Genomic DNA, 18,732 nt, shown 5'->3' with positions numbered 1-18,732 from the left:
AGTGGCTGGTGGGTTTGAACCGCCAGCCGTCTGGTTAGCAGGCAAGTGTCTTAGCCACTATGCTACCAGAGCTTTGCTTTATTAAATGTGTTTGTGTCTTTCCAGTCATCATTATTTTCAATCCTTACTAACACTCTGCCATACAAGTAACCACCATTTATTTACTTGATGTCTTTTTTGTAATTTTTATTATTTAAGATTTTAAGCAAACATGAAAGCAGAAAAGAATAGTAGAGTGAACCAGTACATATCTCCCAACTCAGCTTCAACAATTACACACTCCTGCCCAGCTTGGTTTTCCTCTGATTTACATAATATGGCTTCTGGTTTGTATCTATTTTCTGAAGTGTGTTCATGTTTGGGGAACATTATTCTGCTCCTTCTTTTTTCTTATAATAATTTTCTATGGAATTTGGCCATGACCCATTCCCAATGCTTATTTAATATGAAATTGATTTCCTAAACATTCAGGAAGGAGGAGCAGGTCAGGAGAGCTTTTACAGAGATATTCTCAGTTGTTTTCATGAAATATCAAAAATATGGCCAAGAGCTTAGTTTTTCTGGCTGTGTTCTACTTCTCAGTATGTGTTTATCTGGACTTTCTCTTCCCCTTCCCACTCTGGTCCCTATTCTGCTCAATGTAGATTCTACCCTCAACAATTAATTTCCAGTTTTAAGGTTCATCTTGGAAGACAGTGTCAGCTGGTTGCTTTAAAAGTTCATAGTATTGAAATGGCTCAAGCTCTCTCTGGGTATTGCAAACAGTTAATGTGCCTGGTCACTAACCAAAAGGTTTGAGATTAGGGTCTACCTAGAGGCACCACAGATAAAAGGCCTGGTGGTCTACTTCTGAAAAATCAGCCATTGAAAATTATTTGGAGCACAGTTCTACTGTGACACATGGGGTCATCATGAATTGAATTCAATGCAACAGCAACTGGTTTTTGGTTTTTAGAGGGTTCAAACCCCTTCAAAACATGGTGTGGTCCCTGTAGTCACCCTCAAATTGGGGTGTACAAAAGACCCTCCCGAATTAGCTGCTTTTCTCAAATGGAGCCTTCACAGCCTCCTAGGTGGTCTTCTTGGCAATCACGGGATTCGTCTGTTCTCGAACTTCTTAGACACTCATAGCTGTCCTGTGTTTCCTCCAGTGCAGATCATGTTGCTGTTTGTCCTCACTGCTCAAATGCTGGGGTTTGTAAGGATACAATGTCATATCTGTCATTCATGTTGTCCAGGGATTTGGGGTTTTGCTATCTAGTTTCTCTGTGCATTTATATTGGACAATTTAAGAAGATTCAAAATTTACACTAGCACCTTCATAATTCATCCTGATTGATTTCATTTAATAATTTATTTTGTTGTTGTTGTTTTTGACAACATACACAACAGGACATACACAAATTTAACAATTTCTACCCATACAATTCATTGACGTTTTGTGTGCCATTCCTTCCTCACTAACATAAAAGTTTAGGCATGCTGTCTAAACTTCCTATCTAATATTTATAATTGCTGCTGTCAATTTGATACCATATAGGTAAGAATTGAAAAGACCACAATGTTCAAGGTAGACTTTCTTTACTAATTGTTCTGGTTACCTAGTGCCACTCTGACAAGAATATACCACAAATGGGATGCTTGAACAAACAGGAGTTTATTCTCTTACAGTTTGGAGGCTTTAAGTCCAAGTTCAAAGTGCCAGGCTTTAGGGGCTGGGTAAAAGCCCCTCAGCCTTGGGCTTCAGCTCTGCCTTCTGCTTCCAGCCCACTGGAGCTAGAGACTTTTCTTTACTCAGACAGCTATTGGCTGCTGAGACTGACAAGGCCAAGGTTGACAAAAAGGCACAATCCTGATGTTACCAAACCAGGTATTTTAATGGCAGGCTATTAATTCAACTCTATTGAAAGTCCCAAGGTTGGCAGAGCATGGAAGGCTGCTGAACAATGACACAGCTACATGCTGGGTTCAAGCATGCCATAAGCTAGAGACCATTCCCAAAGCTGTGCTTATATACGAGAAACAGACCACATCCCTAGAGCAGCTACTCAGCTGCTTGTGGTAGGTCCCACTATGGAGCTGATTGCCAGTCTCATCATGGAGAATAACTACCACCAGCTGACCAGCCATTCAACCAGGCCCAGACAAGTTGACACACAAACTTAATAACTACCCTAGTTAAGCTAAACTGTTTGCTTTTAAGAAGACTTCAGGGGATATTTTTGGCATAAGGTTTAAAAATTACTTTAGGGTAATAATTTCAGGGGTTCATACAGTCTCCATGGCTCCAGAAATGCTGGATCCCATAAGAATTTAAAATTCTGTTCTGTAATTTCCTCCTTTTTATCAGGACTGCTCTATAGAAACTTTGATCAAAATGTTCAATAATGATGGTAGCCAGGCACCATTCAGTTCTTCTAGTCTCATGGCCAAGGGGTCCATTGTTTATTGAAGCAATTGCCTCATGTTCCATTTCCTCTTCCTATTACTTACTCTTCTTGTTCCTCTGTGAATAAAAACCAATTGTTATACCCTGGATGATTGCTTGTAAGCTTTTAAGACCTTGGCACTACACCTTGGCACTACACAGTGAAAATCCCTCCAAATCAAGAGTCAAGAACTATTTGCTGGAGTTATTAGTAGATATCAGCATGATGGACACAGTTGAAAATACCTGGTCAGTTGTATCAGAGACTAGATATGTGTGATTAAGACAGCTCCTAATTACTTTTAGCCATGGTCTTATAATTCCCCCAAAATTACTGGATGAGACTATGAAGATAAAATGTGTGCAATCCTTGTAGGGGATTTTTCAATTTTGCCATTCCCATTAGGCTTAAAGGGAGTCAATCCCACAGGCTGGAAGAGGACCTTACTATCATTAACACCATAACTGTGAATATGATCTGTGAGTTGCGTGGCCACTGCAATGAATTTTCAAACCCAGAACTGTGATAAAATAAATTTCTGTTCATTAAAGCCATGCACTTCTGATATCTCTGTTATAGCAACTCTAGATAACTAAGACAATGATTAAAGAATCAGTTCACCAAAAAGAGATAACAGTGGAGGAGTGTGTGGCAGAGAGGAATCACTCTTTAAACAGTAGACATTTGTTACTTTTGATGATGGGAAAGGTGATACTTAATGTGGGTGAGGTATACAGAACTTGACCAAAGTAAATGATGACACTAATAAATGCTGTAACATATACAATTTTGCAATAATAGCAGTAACAACCAAAAAATATATGAGTGGTTGCACAATTAGTTATATATGCATATATGTGTATAAGAAAGTATATGTGTGCATGTATAGGTATATCTGTAGGCATGTGTACATACATGTTTGTGTACTATATATAATTTACATAGATAATAAAGCTCAAAGGGGATAGAGTCACAGATAAAACCAAATAGAATTGGTGTACTGAGTTTGAAGTCTTAGTAGCATAGTGTTATGGGACAACTCAAACAATTGGCACAATATAGTCAATAAAGTTTATGCTCCACCTCCTGGTTTGGTAGGTAGTATTGTTGTTACATGCTGTCAAGTTGGCTCCAACTCATATGTACAACAGAAGGAAACACTGCCTGGTCCTGTGCCAGCCTCACAATCCTTGCTATACTTGAGCCCATCGATGCAGCCACTGTGTCAATCCATCTCATTGAGGGCCTTTTGCTTTTTTGCTGACCCTCTATTACGTGATATCTTCTCCAGGGAATGATCCCTTCTGACAGCATAACCAAAGTCTGGCCATTCTCATTTACAAGGAGCATTCTGGCTGCATTTCTTCCAGGCCAGATTTGTTAGTTCTTTTGGCAATCCATGGTACTTTCATTATTCTTCACCAATACCACAACTCAAAAGCATTAACTCTTTGGTATTCCTTGTTCATTGTCCAGTTTTCACATGTATATGAGGCAACTGAAAATACCATGGCTTGGGTTAGGCACACTTTAGTCTTCAAGGGGACATCTTTGCTCTTCAGCACTTGAAAGAGGTCTTTTGCAGCTGATTTGCCCAATGCAAATACATCGTCTGATGTCTTGACTGCTGCTTCCATTGGTGTTGATTGTGGAACCAAGTAATAAGTAGCCTTGAGAGTCTTAAAATCTTGTGAGCAGCCATCAAAGTTAAAATTATTGGTTTCTACTTGTCCAGAGCAAAAGACAAAGAAGAAAAACAAAGACTCAAAGAAGAAATTAATCTACAGGACAAACCATGGCCTCATCTATCCTGAGACCAGAAGAACTAAAGGGTGCCTGGCTACCATCAACTATTCTGACCAGGGACACAATAGATTGTACCACATAAAATGGAAGAAAATTGTAGAACAAAGCTCAAATTCTTGGGGAAAAAAAAATGCCAGATTTACTTATTTCACTCAGTATAAAGTCCTCCAAGCTCATCCATGTTATGTAGTGTTTCACAGTTTCTACATTACTCTTTAATGTTCCATAGTATTCCACTGTGTGTATGTACCATAGTTTGGTTATCCCTTCTTCTGTTGATGCTGAGTGAAATAAGTCCATCACAGAAGGGCAAACATTGTATTAGTCCACTACTGTAAAAAGTCAAGGGAATGTTGATATATGAAAAGAAACTTTCTTTGTGGATTATCAAGGAGGGGAGGGAAAATTGTTAGATAGGTAAAAGATAAGTATTAATCTGGGTGAAGGAAAAAGCAAAATACCAAAAGCAAGTGACCAACACAATAACATTAGGGAAAAGACACAGAGAGATGCACAAGAGGTACAGAAAACGAAGATAAATAATTTTACATATACAATACTGCATTTTCAGTAATAATAAACATTAATATATGTGTGGATACAAAGGTAGACAGGTTGAATGATCAGGTAAGTCTAGGCAAAAGGGAATATGACCAGAGCAAGTTTGGCAGATGATATTTCTACATATGTATTTGTATGTGCTATAAGAATGCCCATATAAATAGAACTAACAGGGGGCAAAGTTATGATAACTTCTTAATCACAGCTAATCACCCTGAGGGAGTGAGCTGTTGGACCTGTGGGCTTGGGACCATGGTCACAGGGGACATCAAGCTCAAATGGTATAGGATACTACACAAAAACATTGTTCTACATCCTACTTTGGGGAGTAATGACTAAGGTCTTAAAAGCTTACAAACCCCCATCTAGATGCAACAATTGATCTGTTCTCATCCAGAATAAAGAATGAAGAAAAACAAAGACTCATGGAAACAATTAATCCGGGGGACTAGTGGACCCTGTGAACGTCAGCCTATTTATGACCATGAGACCAGAAGAACTAGATGGTGCCTGACTACCACTGTCGACCACTTGGAAAGGGATCAGTGCAGAGAATCTTTGATAGAGGGGGAGAACAATGTGGAACAAAACTCAAAATCATAAAAGAGACCAGGCTTACTGGTCTGATAGAAATTGGTGAAACCCCCAAGACTATGGCTCATAGTCACCCTTCAGGCCTGGAATTGAATGCACTCCCCTGGCTTCCAGCCAAACAGTAGGGAAGCATATAAGGTGAACATTTACACCAGATGGGTACACTCCTTAGGGCAATCAATCAGGGGAGATGAGAAGCGCAGTATTTGCACAGAGAGAGAGCTCAGAGAGTAGGAATACATAGGAAAGAAGGACACAGGGATAAGGTAAACACAGGGAGGAGGTGGGAAGTAAGCTGTTACATTATGGGGATTGCAATCAACGCCATGAAACAAAATGTGTATGAACTGCTGTATGGAAAATGAATTTGCTCTGTAAACTTTCACCCAATTACAATTTAAAAAATTTTAAAAAGTCAGATTTACTGGACTAGCTGAGAATATAAGAACTCCTGAGACTATCGTCCCTTTAAACTTTGAACTGAAACCACTCCTGGAGGTCACCTTTCAGCTAAACACATAACAGATTGGCTCATATAATAATATCACCTGTGAGTACTGTGCTTCTTTAAGGAAAAAAAAAATCTGTAAACCATATGGTCAACATTTATCCTAGAGCAAAGATGAGAAGGTTGGGAAGGGGTGTGTAGGCACGCTAGATTAATGGAAACGGAACAACCAGAACAGACGCAATGAGTATATTGACACAATGTGGAAAATGTAACCAAAGTCACTGGACATTATGTATAAAAATTGCTAAATGGGAACCTAATTTGCTGCGTAAACTTTCACCAAAATCACAATAAAATATAAAAATAAAATTATATAAGCCAAAATGGGAGTTTCCAGAGATAAAAGGCCTACTGCTTTTCTATTCCTGGTCCCTGGAGACAGATTGTGATAATGAGTTGGACCAAAAAAAAAAAAAGCTTCTTTTCACACTCTGGTAGCATAGTGCCTAAGGCACTGGACTGCAAACCAGAAGGCTGGTGGTTCAAACCCACCAGCCACTCCTCGGAAGGAAGGTTGGGCAATCTACTTCTGTAGTGATACCGCCTCGGAAACCCAAGGAGGGGTCACCATGAGTTGGGTCCAACTCAATGGCAAACAACAACAACAACATTAATAAGCTTTCTGAAACAAACTCAAGGCAGAAACACTTTATGCCAAATTCCACAGTATATTGGATCTGCTGCACAGAGAGTCCACTCCTGGCTTGGAGCAGTCCTTCTCTATTCAGGGCTCTGCCAGAGGAAGAGGGCCCTTTCCAGACCTTACCTATGCCACCAGAAGTGCCAATGCGGATGATGGTGACATTGGAACACCTAGCGTAGTACAGCAGCTTGATGAGCTCATGTAGCATGATTGCGATGGAAGGGATGCCCATGCCATGCTGAAACCAAAAGAGATAAGAAGCATTACAACTGGATCCTGCCTTTGTGCTATCCTCATTGGCTTTTTATATGGTTAACTAGTTTCAATCAAGTCAACTGCGACTCATGGCAACCCCACGTGTGTCAGAATAGAACTATGCTCCATTGGGTTTTCAATGAGTAGTTTTTCAAAAGTAGATCAGGCCTTTTTTTCTAAGGTGCCTCTGAGTAAACTCAAACCTCCAACTATTCAGTTAGCAGCTGAGTACATTAACAATTTGTACCACCCAGGGACTCCTTATGTGGAATATTTCAGTTTAACTGCCCATCATGGTGGAAATGGAAAATGAACTTCAAAATGTAAATTTAAAACGTATTGGTGTAGTGAATAAGGGACTTGACTGTTAACACAAAGGTCAGCAGTTCAAACCCACCAGCTACTCCACAGAAGGAAGACTGAGCCATCTATTTCTATCAAGATTTACAGCCTCAGAAACCCAATGAAAAAAACTCGATGGCAGTGAGTTTAGTTTTTTAGTTTTTTAACATTTTAGGAGACTGAAAAGCATTACACACTAGATCCACACAGCCTATGGAATGAGGAGCAGCCAAGGAGATGGAGGTTCAGCAAGTAAGCTATGTAACAATGTAACAATCGCCTTGCTGAGTTTAAACCTCTTGCTCTCAAGTCAGTTCCTTCTCATAAAAGAAAGTTGAACTGCCCTATAGGGTTTTCAAGGCTGTAATCTTTACAGAAGCATACTACAACATCTCTCTCCCATGGGGTGGCTGATAGTTTCAAACCACTGACCTTCCCATTAGCAGCTCAGCACTTAACTACTGCATCACCAGGTCTCCTGCTGGTGTTTAAAGTACTGCACAAATGTCCACCAGCCATCTGTTACAGTCTTATTTCTTGAGTTTTCTCCCCACACTCTGTGCTGCAACCAAACTAAGTAACTTGGTGGTCCCTTAGCCTACCCAGTGCTTCCTGGCTCTGAATTGCATGTGTCAACACCTACTGGGAGTCTTCCCAGCCCACCCTCTTCCTCCTTGCCCTTCATTAAAGGCCTTCTCCATGCTACACCTTTCACAAAGCCCCTCTCTGGAATCATGTCTGCACTTCTCATGTGCTATTTATCATAATTTTCTTGTTTATGTATTAGAGTTGTGTGAGTTGGAGAATTTGTTTGCCACAAAGTCTTGTACTTTGGAAATTATTTCACACATTCTGTAACCAATGTCCTGGCTCTTTTTTTTTTCTTCTTCTTTTTAATTTTTATTGTGATTTGGGTGAAAATTTACAGAGCAATTTCATTTACCATGTACCAATTTAAACACATTTTGTCTCATGACATTGATTGCAATTTCCCACAATGTAACAGCTCTCTTCCCATTTCCTCCCCATAATTACCTCTTCCCTGTGTCTTTCCCTCCCATGCACTCCTGCCCCACCCCACCCCACCCTGCCAAGCTGTCTCCCTGTGAATACATTTCCCTTCTGTTCTCCCACAATTGATCTCTCCAAGGAGTATTATCTACCTGATGTAAATAAATGTTCAGCCCATACGCGGGTCTTTTATTTGGCTGGAAGCCACAGGAGTTCAATTCCAGACCTGAAGAGCAGGTAGGGGCCACAGTCTCAGGGTTTCACCAGGCTCCATCAGACCAGCAAGCCTGGTCTTTATTTATTTATAATTTTGAGTTTTGTTTCACTTTGTTCTCCCACTCTATCTAGGATCTCCTACACAGATCCCCCTCCTACTGGTTGACAGTGGTAGCGGGGCACCACCTAATTCTTCTGGCCTCATGGTCATATAGGCTGAGAATCACATGGTCTACCAGTCCCTGGGACTGTTTCCATACATCTTTGGTTTCCCTCATTCTTCTTTGCTCTGGACAAGGAGAGACCCATTGTTTCATCTAGATGGCTGTTTGCAAGCTTTTAAGATCCCGGTCGTTACTCACAAAAGTAGGATGTGGAACAATGTTTTTGTGTAATATGTTATGCCAATTGAGCTTGATGTCCCTTGGGACCACGGTCCTGAGTGTCCTGGCTCTTCTTGAGCGAGGCTCTTCTTAAGGCCCTGATCCAAGCAGGGTTCCCAAGCCCTGTGTGGGCTCCTTCCCTGCACCCAGAGACCTCACACTATCAGCCACTGTGTATACTTGTTGTTTGTCTCTCCTGGTGACTGAGCTCTGAGGGCAGAAGCCTGGATCCCACTTATCTTTGCATTCCAGGGGCCAGCTCATCTTGCTCCTGACCTGATACAATTAACAGGTATTGAAGGGAGGGCTTTTCCATACTGAAGTGTGTATGTGTGTATAGGGTGAAATACAGAGGAGTTTACAAAACCTGAAGCTCAAACCCATCACAAAGGGAGGGGTACTCACACTGACACTTAGCACTGGTCCTACTTTATACATGGCAAAGCGGTCAGTTCCAGCACAGATGTTGGGATAGTCCACACCTGGTCGTTCAAGGCCCAGCTCCTGAGCCACATAGCTGGTGAAGTCTTTCATCCGGGAGGCACTTCCACCAACACACACAAACTGCCAGACAGAGACTTCATTAACACAGGCACAGCCCACCTAGGTAGGAACATGCTAATAGTGCAAGTTCTTTGGCCCCACTGGTGATTCTGATGCACACTCAGGCTTGAAAATTCTGCTTGTTGGAATCACTGCTCAGTATAGGGAGCATGGGCAATGTAAGGCATTCAGCTACACAAAACATTGGAAGACCAAACTTTTATCCTCTCTTTGACAAAATAAATCCAGGTTCTATGCACACTCAGCTGCCCTCCATCACTGGGAACAACAGCATTGTGTACTGGAAAAAGTCTGGGTTTTGAGTGAGGTGGTATGGGCTCCACTCCAGTCCTACCTCCTACTAGGCATGTAACCAGGGTGCCCATAGCCCATGTACAAAATGGGATAATCACACCAGTTCCAACACCTACCAGCTATGTGATCAGGGCCCCCACAGCCCATATGCAAACTTTAGGTAATAACAGGTACCTCTCAACCTAGGTGTCTAAGAGTCAAAAAATAATTATAATAATGAATAAATAACAATAATTGTGGGATAAACTTAATGAGTAGAATACAGAATTAATGAATTAAGAGCACATGCATGGAAACTTATCTTACCCTTTAAAACCAATGCAGTCAAAAGAGACAAAGGCTGATGGGGCATGCCTCTATCATTATGATTCCGCATAACAGCAATGGATTCTAGTGTCCCTGATTTAATCTGATTTTTAACACTAAATATTAGTCCATCTTTGCCCACATTGATTAGACTTTTTAGAAAAAAATGAGAGGGGTAAAATATACATAACTAAATTTGCCATTGTAACAATTTTTAAGTGTATAATTCATGCCATTAACTTACATTCACCATGTTGTTCAACCATCACCAATATCTACTTCCAAAATATTTTCATCAACCCAAACAGAAACTCAGTACCAATTAAGTAATAAATAACCCCCAGGGAGTAGAGAGCTTAAGAGTCCTGTGTTAGAATAAACCAGAATGGAGGAATTTAAGATAGTATAAGAAATATAGACTTGATGCTAGATTCAGCAGAATAAAGACAATTAATGGAGTATATCAATACACAAAATAAATTATAAGTGACAGTCATGATGCAATATCTCTTATATTCGTAGCTTCCTTAGAACATGTTTTAGATTTCCCTCTTTTATTCTGTCACGCATATGGAAGTTTATTTTATTGTTCCAGTTACATGATAAAGTTGTAATGGATTAATTAGCAATCAATACAGCAGTACTTAGAATAGCTATCTTTTTCTTACTAGTTCATATACTTCAAAAGCAACAATTTGCAAAAGGTTGAAAAACATATAACTTTTTATGAACTTGTCACCTGTCATCTCTCAACCATCTGAAATGATAATATCACATAAGAGGAGGCTGATCTTAAGACAAATTCCTAGAATTAAAAGCCTTGCTTTTTACCTTCACATCTCCAAACATAGCTGGGAAATCATGTGTACTGGTGCTGAGACTGAAATGGTATAAAACATCTTCTTTCATTGTTGCTATGTTTGGATTTGAAAGTCGAATGGAGCAGTCACTGTTAAAAAACAAAAAAGCAAAAGTTTATAGAACACCAGTGTCCAATGCCACTACTCATCTATTACTTTGTTGTACTCTAGTGGTTTGCATGTTGTTGTGATGCTGGAAGTGGTGTCACTGGTATTTCAAATACCAGCAAGATCACCCATGGTGGACAAGTTTCAGCAGAGCATCCAGACTAAGGCAGAGTAGGAAGGAGGACATGGCAATCTACTTGCAAAAAAACTGGCCTGTGAAAACCTTATTAATAGCAATAGAATATTGTCTGATATACTATATTGTCAGTAGCTGACTCCATTACATTGGAAGACATACAAAATATGACTGCAGAAGGAAAGCTTCTTCAAACTAGAATTGACTTTAATGATATGGAAGAAGTAAAGCTTCCAGGATGCTCATTTTCATTTGCTGATGTAGCATGACTCAAAATGAGAAGAAACAGCTGCAAACAGTCTTTAATAATCAGAACATGGACTGTGAAGAATGAATCTAGGAAAAATGGGATTAGTCAAAACGTGAAATGGAACACATAAAGATTGATATTCTAGGCATTATTAAACTGAAATGGACTGGTATTTGTTATTTTTAATTGGATAATCATATGCCCTGCCATTCTGGGAATGGCATATTGAAGAGGAATGGTGTCACATTCATTGTCAAAAAGAACATTTCAAGATCTATCCTGAAGTACAATGCTGTCAGTGATAGGATAATATCCATATGCCTACAAAGAAGGCCAGTTATTATTATTATTATTATTATTATTATTATTATCCACATTTACACATCAACCAGTAATGCCAAAGATGAAGAAACTGAAGATTTTTTTACCAATTTCTACAGGCTGAAAATGACCAAATATGTAGCCACTGATAATTACTGGTAATTGAAATGCAAAAGTTGGAAAAGTAGAAACATCAGTAGTTGGAAGATATGGGCTTGGTGATAGAAATGATGACAGTGTTCACATGCTACAATTTCTCAACATCAATGACTTATTGATCACAAATATCCTGTTCCAACAATATAAACAATAACTACGCATGAACCTCACCAGATGGAATAGACAGGAATCAAAACAACTACAGCTGTGGAAAGAGATGATGGAGAAGCTCAATATCTTCAGTCAGGAAAAGGCAAGGAGCTAACTACAGAACAATCCATCAATTGCTCACATGCAAGTTCAAATTGAAGCTGAAGAAGACTAAGAAAGTCCCTAAGAGCCACAGTATAACCTTAAGTGTATCCCAACTGGATTTATAGACCTTTTCAAAAACAGATTTGATGCATTAAACACAAATGACTGAAGACCAAATGGGGTATAGGATGACATAAAGGATATCATACATAAAAAAAAGTAAAAGGTCATTAAAAAGACAGGAAAGAAAAAGGGACCAAAAATGGATGTCAGAAGAGACTCTTCAATTTGCTCTTAAACTCCAAGTAGCTAAAGTGAGTGGAAGAAATGATGAAGTAAGAGCTTGAACAGATTTAAAAGTGCAGCTCAAGAAGACAAATTAAAGTATTATAATGAAATGGGCAAAACTTGGAGTTAGAAAACCAAAAGGCAAGATCATACTTTGTATTTCTCAAGCTGAAAGAACTGAAGAAAAAATTCAAGTCTTGAGTTGTAATGTTGAAGGATTCTAAGGGCCAAATACTGAATGATTAAAGAAGCATCAAAAGAAGATGGAAGGAATACAGTCACTGTACCAAAAATAATTGGTCAATGTTCAACCATTTCAGGAGGTAGCATATGATCAAGAATGGATGATATTGAAAGAAGACGTTTAAGCTACACTGAAAGTAACAGTAAAACACAAGGCCCCAGGAATTGAAGAAACACCAGCTGAGATGTTTCAACAAATAGATGCAAAGCTGGAAGTGTTCACTCATCTTTGCCAAGACATTTAGAAGACAGCTATCTGCCAATCAACTGAAGGGAATCCATATGAGCATTTTCCAAAGAAAAGTGATCCAATAGAATGCAGAAATTATTAGAACATCATGCAAATAAAATTTTGCTGAAGATAATTCAAACATGGAACAGAGGAACATTAGAAGGGTATGCCAGAAATTCAAGTTAAATTCAGAAGTGGACATAGAATGAGGATAGTCTTTTTATAAATGAAATAGTATTGCTGAAGTCAGCTGGATCTTGGCTGAAAACAGAGAATACCAGAAAGATGTTTATCTGTTTTTTAATGACTAAGCAAAGTCATTTGACTCATGGCCCATAACAAATTATGGATAACATTGCAAAGAATGGGAATTCCAGAACTCTTAACTGTGCTCATGAGGAATCTATACCAAGAGGCAGTCTTTCAAACAAAACAAGGAGATTTGGAATGTTTTAAAATCAGAAAAAATTTGTGTCTAGATTGAATCCTTTCACCACACTTATTCAATCTGTATGCTGAGCAAATTGTCCAAGAAGCTGGACTATATGAAGAACAATGCAGTATAAAGATTGGAGGAAGACTCGTTAACGATCTGTGATATGCAGAAGAAACAACCTTGCTTGCTGAAAATGAAAAAGACTTAAAGCACTTACTGATGAAGATCAAAGACTGTAGTCCTCAGTATGGATTGCACCTCACTTTAAAAATAAACAAAAATTCTCACCACTGGACCAAAAAGCAACATCTTGATAAATGGAGAAAAGTTTGAAGTTGTCAGGGATTTCATTTTACTCAGATCAATAATCAACACCCATGGAAGCAGCAGTCAAGAAATCAAACATTGTATTGCATTGAGCAAATCTGCTACAAAAGAACTCCTTAGAGTGTTAAGGAGCAAAGATGTTACTTTGCATCAAAAGAAGATGGAAGGAATACAGTCATTGTACCAAAAATAATTGGTCAATGTTCAACCATTTTGGGAGGTAGCATATGATCAAGAATGGATGGAATTGAAGATTAAGGTGCACCTGCTCCAAGTCATGGTATAATAAGTCATTTCATATGCATAGCAAAAGCATGCAATGAACATGCAATGAATATGAAGACCAAAAATTGATGCCTTTGAATTAGGTGTTGGTAAAGAATATTGAATGAATATGCCATGGATTGCCAGCAGAACAAACAAATCTGTACAGCTAGAATGCTTCTTAGAAGTGAGGATGCCAAGACTTTGTTTCCTATACTTTGGCCATATTATCAGGAGGGATTGGTCCCTGGAAAAAGAGTTTATACTTGGAAAAGTAGAGGGTCAACAAGATGGATTGCCACAATGGAAAAATGTACTCAGGCATAGTAGCAACTGAGAGGGTGGCCCAGGACTGAGCAGTGTTTCATTCTGTTGTACATAGGTTCATTAGGAGTTGGAACCACCTAACGAAACTGGCCAATGGCCAACACTGTTCCAGAAGTGTCCTCCATTAGTAAGATATATGAGGTGCAGAGTAGGGCAGGGGAAATGCTAGACCCTGGAGACAAGATAACCCTATTTTATCTATATGCCTCCTTTCCAAGTCTCATCTCCATTCTTACCCTTCTCCATTCTCTTGAACCCCTGTGTACTTCCTGGGCCTCTGTTCTGAGAACAAATAGAAAAAATTTGGAATGGTGCACAAAAGTGGAAAAATCAAAATGTTAAATCTCCCAGTCATTACCCAAATGAAGTTTATTCATGACATAAATTTGAGTTTACTCTGTTTTAAAAGTAATATGTTCATCAGAGAACATATTACAGAAATAGAAGAAAAACAGGGACTTCTGGTAAGATGGACGAATAGGCAGACAAGTGACACAGACCCTCTTCAACAAAGAAAAGAAAAATCAATTGACAGAGATACAAAAGATAATCCTGGAACCCTGAGCTTTGAAAGGAACTATACAGAGGTGGATTAGGCACCAACTAGTGGAAAACCTGAACAAAAACAGTGAGTACAGAGACAGCTGGAGCTGCAGACTGTCAGCTACTCTGATGAGACCAACAGCCTGAATATTTCCAAGTGGTGTTGGGACCTGAGAATTGACCTAAAGATCAGTCCTGGTCATCAAGGTCTGCAGGGACAACTGCTCTGGTGGCCTATGACTAGGAAGGGAAAGAGCACAGAGGGAGACTACCTGAGCTGTGGACTTCCTGCTGTCCAGAGGGCACAGCCATTTTGATTGTTTACACGTGGCAGCCATTTTGGATATTTAAAGTGACTGAGGGTGCAGACATTTTGAATATTTATAAGTGGCAACCATTTTGGATTTTAAACTGATAGCATTCTCATTCAGATTCCAGGGTCCTAAGAACAGGCTCTGTTTGCCAGGGGCAGCAAGGACATACAAGAGGCTGACAACAGGAAAGGAGACAGGTAGTGAGTGTGTAAGTGCTGTCAACTACTGACTAGAGGAGCACAGCACAGTATCCTGCCTGTATAGATAACATACAAACAAAACAAAGAAAATGAAAATTGTGGACAAATCATTCCAACATATAATCACCAATTAAATATAAACACAAAAACGCCACAATGCCTCAGAGGCAACAGAGCATCACAGTCCACACAAAGAAACAAGATAAAGCAGGAGAAACAAGGGACCAGGATACAGACCCAAAACATATCCCTGAGGAAGATGCAGCATTGGAACTCCCGGATAAAGAATTCAAAAGAATTATATTAGGTAACTTCAAAGGATTGAGAGACAGACCAACGAAAACACAGAAAAAAACCCTAGAAGAATTTTGGAAGAAAATACAGGAACAAAATGACAAAATAAATGAAAAATTAGAAATGATTCTAATTCTACAGATAGAAATTCAGAAGATTAAGACTAAATTGTCAGAAATAGATAACACATTGAAAGGACAAAGGAGTAGAATTGATGCAATGGAAGAGAGAATTAATGAGATTGAAGACAAACACCTGAATACTTCTTTGGAAAGGGATCAATCAGGAAGAAGATCAAAACAAAATGAAGAAAGCATAAGGTTCATGTGAGATACCATCAAAAGCAATAATCTACGAGTCATTGGAACTCCAGAACAGGAAGAGAAATATAAAACCACTGAGAAAATTGTCCAAGATTTGTTGGAGAACTTCCCTGATATGATGAAAGATGAGAATATATCCATTCAGGAAGTCCAATGAACCCCAAACAGGATAGACCCCAAAAGAAAAACACCAAGACATATATCATCATCAAACTCACCAAAACCAAAGACAAAGAAAGAATCATGTGAGCAGCACGGGAAAAACAAAAAGTTACCTACAAGGGGCAACCAATAAGACTAAGCTCGGATTTCTCAACAGAAACCATGCAGGCAAGAAGACAGTGGGATGGTATATATAAAACATTGAAAGAGAAAAATTTCCAACCAAGAATTATGTACCCAGCAAAATTGTCCCTCAAATATGATGGTGAAATTAGGACTTTTCCAGATAAGCAGAAATTAAGGGAATTTGTTAAAACTAGACCAACCTTACAAGAGATGCTAAAGGGAGCCCTTTGGATAGAGAAGCAACAACAACCAACAACAACTGACCACTAATATACATGATGATATAACCCAGAAACAAACCCAGCTATTGACGTATTCAAAGTAAGTAAGCCTACAAGATTGTAAAAAGGGAACCAGAGACACGAACTGACAAAGGAGGATAGCTTCAAACCAAAAAGAGAGGGAAAAAAAAAATCTGTGTTGTTACAGAACTTCTAGATGGTAGGGAAGTCAAGACAACTACAAGATAGAACGGACTTTTCTACACTTGGGAAGAAAACTGTAAATCACAGGGTAACTATAAATCACTGTTTAACTATAACTGTTTAGTGAAAACTATAAATCACAGGAAAAATTATAAACCTTCACATCAAAATAAAGAGGACCAGCATAAATATTCAGCAAATAGTAAAACAATAGCAATGAAGGAAGTGATAACATGATTCACAAACAAAACGAGCTCAGCATAGAAAATTATATGGAACAAAGAAATAGACACAATGAGAAAGCACATGGTACAAACCCATACTGGAATGCTATGCAGCACTAAAGAATAACATAGAGTCTGCAAAACACCACATAATATGAATGAACTTGAAGGACATTATGCTGAGTGAAATAAGTCAATCACAGAAGGACAAATATAGTATTAGTTCGTTGTTGTGGAGAGTCAAGGAAAGGTTTATATATGGAGGGAAACTTTCTTTGTTGGTTTCCAGGAGTGGGAGGAGAGGGGAGGGAACACTGAAAAAAAAAATGCATTGACCCATGTCACTTCAGTTTTGTGTATTTCACTGTACGTAAATTATATTTCAATAAAATGCATTAAAAAAGAGAAATAGAAGAAAAAAAATCACCTCTAATTCTGTCACCCAGAGATAACTACTATCAGTATTTGAAGTATTCTTCCAGTCTTGTTCTATGTCATGAACAAAGTCCTATGTCATTGATATGGTAGCATAATATTCTGATACTGTGGGATATGTTGTTATTGTTGTTATGTACTGTTGAGTCAGACCCAACTCATAGTGACCCCTCGTTGGGTTTCTGAGGCAGTATCACTACGGAAGTAGATTGCCCAACCCTCCTTCTGAGGAGCGGCTAGTGGGTTTGAACCGATAACTTTCTGGTTAGTAGTCAAGTGCCTTAGGCACTATGCTGCCAGTGATAACCCAACAGTATAGTGTATTTAACAACTCCCTTATTGTGACATTTAGATTGTTTTCACCATTATCAGCAATATGTTCACAAATATTGAATAAAAATCTGTGTCTATATTGGTAATGACTTCTCCAAGTGAAATGCCTGTAATTGGAATAATTGAATCAAAGAGTATTAACATTCTTAAGGTTATTGGCCAAATTGATTTCTGCCTGATACTTTATTTAAAAGGAGAAGGATTACTTTGATCTTTGACTATGATCGACAAAGGGAGAATTTTTATAAGAAAATTAAACAAAACTAGGCAATAATATTTACAGTAAAGATTCAGGGAACACTGATGATTCAGGTGTAGAATTCTCATATTCTATGCAGAAGATCCAGGCTCAATTCCCAATAATGAACCTCATTCACACACAGCCACCATCTGTCTGTCAGTGGAATCTTGTGTGTTACTATGATGTTCATGATGGTTAAGGTTACATGTCAATTTGCCTAGGCCATGATTGTCAGTGGTTTGACAGATACTATATAATTATTGTCCATTTTGTGATCTGATTTGAGCAGCCAATCAATTGAAAGGGGAATTTCCTTGGGGGTGTGGCCTGTATTCTGTATATATGGATGTTCTGGCAAAGCTTCCTCTCTCTCTATCCTGAATCCAACTTGCCATCTTCTAACCTCTGGTTCTTGGGACATGAGCCACCTGACTTGCAGATTTTAAGATTCAACAATCCTGCAACCACATATTATAGACTTAGACAGGTCTCCAGCCTGACCCTTGACACATGGATTTGGTTTACCAGCCTCCACAACTGTGTGAGCCATTCCCTTGAAATCTCTCTCTCTCTTCTCTTTCTCTCTCTCTCTCTCTTTATACATATTTTAGATAGATAGATAGATAGATATAGATATACTTCACTGGGTTCTCAAGAGAACCCAGCCTAAAACTGCTGAACAGGTTTCAGTGGAACTTCCACACCAAGACAGACTAGGAAGAAAGGCCTTGCAGTGTACTTCCAAAAATCAGCAATGAAAACCCTATGGCTCACAACAGTCTGATTCTCAACCAATCATGGAAATGGCACCTGACTGAGAAGCATTCATTTCATTGTGCAAGGGGTAGTCAAGAGTCAGGGGCAAACTTAGTGAAAGCTAACACTAATAACAAATGTTCATCAAAAATGCAGGCAAGGGTCCTCTTTCTTATACAGAGGAGATATTGATGGCAAGCATAAGATGGTCCTGCAATGGGGGAAGCTACAAAAC

General features: G+C 39.0%; 1 protein-coding gene across 1 annotated transcript in view; it reads right to left on the bottom strand.

Annotated features, from left to right (window-relative positions):
- The window catches only part of UPP1 (uridine phosphorylase 1), a 34,972-nt gene that overhangs the window by 2,416 nt on the left and 13,824 nt on the right, over positions 1-18,732 (bottom strand). Inside the window, exons 2-4 of the mRNA XM_007944146.1 lie at positions 10,747-10,864; positions 9,157-9,315; positions 6,668-6,782 (exon numbers count right to left, since the gene is read on the bottom strand). Coding sequence (XP_007942337.1) covers positions 6,668-6,782; positions 9,157-9,315; positions 10,747-10,864 — 392 coding nt within the window. The remainder of the gene's footprint in view (positions 1-6,667; positions 6,783-9,156; positions 9,316-10,746; positions 10,865-18,732) is intronic.

Source organism: Orycteropus afer, unplaced genomic scaffold, assembly GCF_000298275.1.
Source record: "Orycteropus afer afer isolate SDZICR_OR568_19922 unplaced genomic scaffold, OryAfe1.0 scaffold00121, whole genome shotgun sequence".
NCBI classification, from domain to species: Eukaryota; Metazoa; Chordata; class Mammalia; order Tubulidentata; family Orycteropodidae; genus Orycteropus; species Orycteropus afer.
This window is presented reverse-complemented; position numbering and strand designations above follow the sequence as displayed.